This window comes from Buceros rhinoceros, unplaced genomic scaffold (genome assembly GCF_000710305.1).
Source record: "Buceros rhinoceros silvestris isolate BGI_N320 unplaced genomic scaffold, ASM71030v1 scaffold15723, whole genome shotgun sequence".
Classification (NCBI taxonomy): Eukaryota; Metazoa; Chordata; class Aves; order Bucerotiformes; family Bucerotidae; genus Buceros; species Buceros rhinoceros.
In genome coordinates this window covers 4134-4749 of record NW_010401924.1, presented here as the reverse complement: position 1 = coordinate 4749, position 616 = coordinate 4134, and the positions used below count along the sequence as shown (strand labels likewise).

Genomic DNA, 616 nt, shown 5'->3' with positions numbered 1-616 from the left:
CGTGTGCCCCTGCCTGGGACGTGGGCGATGCTGGGGAGCACGGTGCCAGCACAGCTCTGCAGCCCGGGCTCGGGGCAGGGTTAGCACCTGCACAGGACAAACAGACACTGCGGGAGCCAGGCTCTGGAATGCGACCAGCAGAGCCCCACGGTTGGGTCTGCTGGGGGCTGGGCTGCGGGAGGGCTCAGCTGGTTCGTGGGCAGGCAGCCCCTCCCTGGATCCAGAGCAGGGAGGACAAGTCGCACTGTCTGGGAAGTTCCTTTTATAAATAGTTTATAGGAGCTGGATCTATTATTAATAGAGCTCCTGAATAAATGGGTAATCAATCGCTGGAGAGAACTGTGGAGTGCAGCAGGTCAACTGGCGGCTCAACCCGCCGGGGCACGCTGCTCAGTCTATTGCGGCTTTGGCATCTGTTCATCTCGGCAAACCATTTATCAGGGGAACCCGCCCGTAAAACACGACCTAGCAGCCCAGTGTGCTTTAACGGTGCCCTAATACCCCTCTCTTACTGCTGATGAGCTTCCCTGGCCCCTGACCTCCCTGCGGGCTGCTCCGGCTGGCACTCACCGACGTCCATGGGGTCAATGCAGAGATGCTCCGACTCGGCTGTGCC

At 60.1% G+C, this 616-nt stretch overlaps 1 protein-coding gene across 1 annotated transcript in view; it reads right to left on the bottom strand.

Moving 5' to 3' along the window:
- The window catches only part of CSF3R (colony stimulating factor 3 receptor (granulocyte)), a gene marked incomplete at both ends in the record, with an annotated part of 4242 nt that overhangs the window by 1800 nt on the left and 1826 nt on the right, over positions 1-616 (bottom strand). Inside the window, 1 exon segment of the mRNA XM_010132461.1 lies at positions 571-616. This exon segment is cut by the window's right edge and continues 16 nt beyond it. Coding sequence (XP_010130763.1) covers positions 571-616 — 46 coding nt within the window.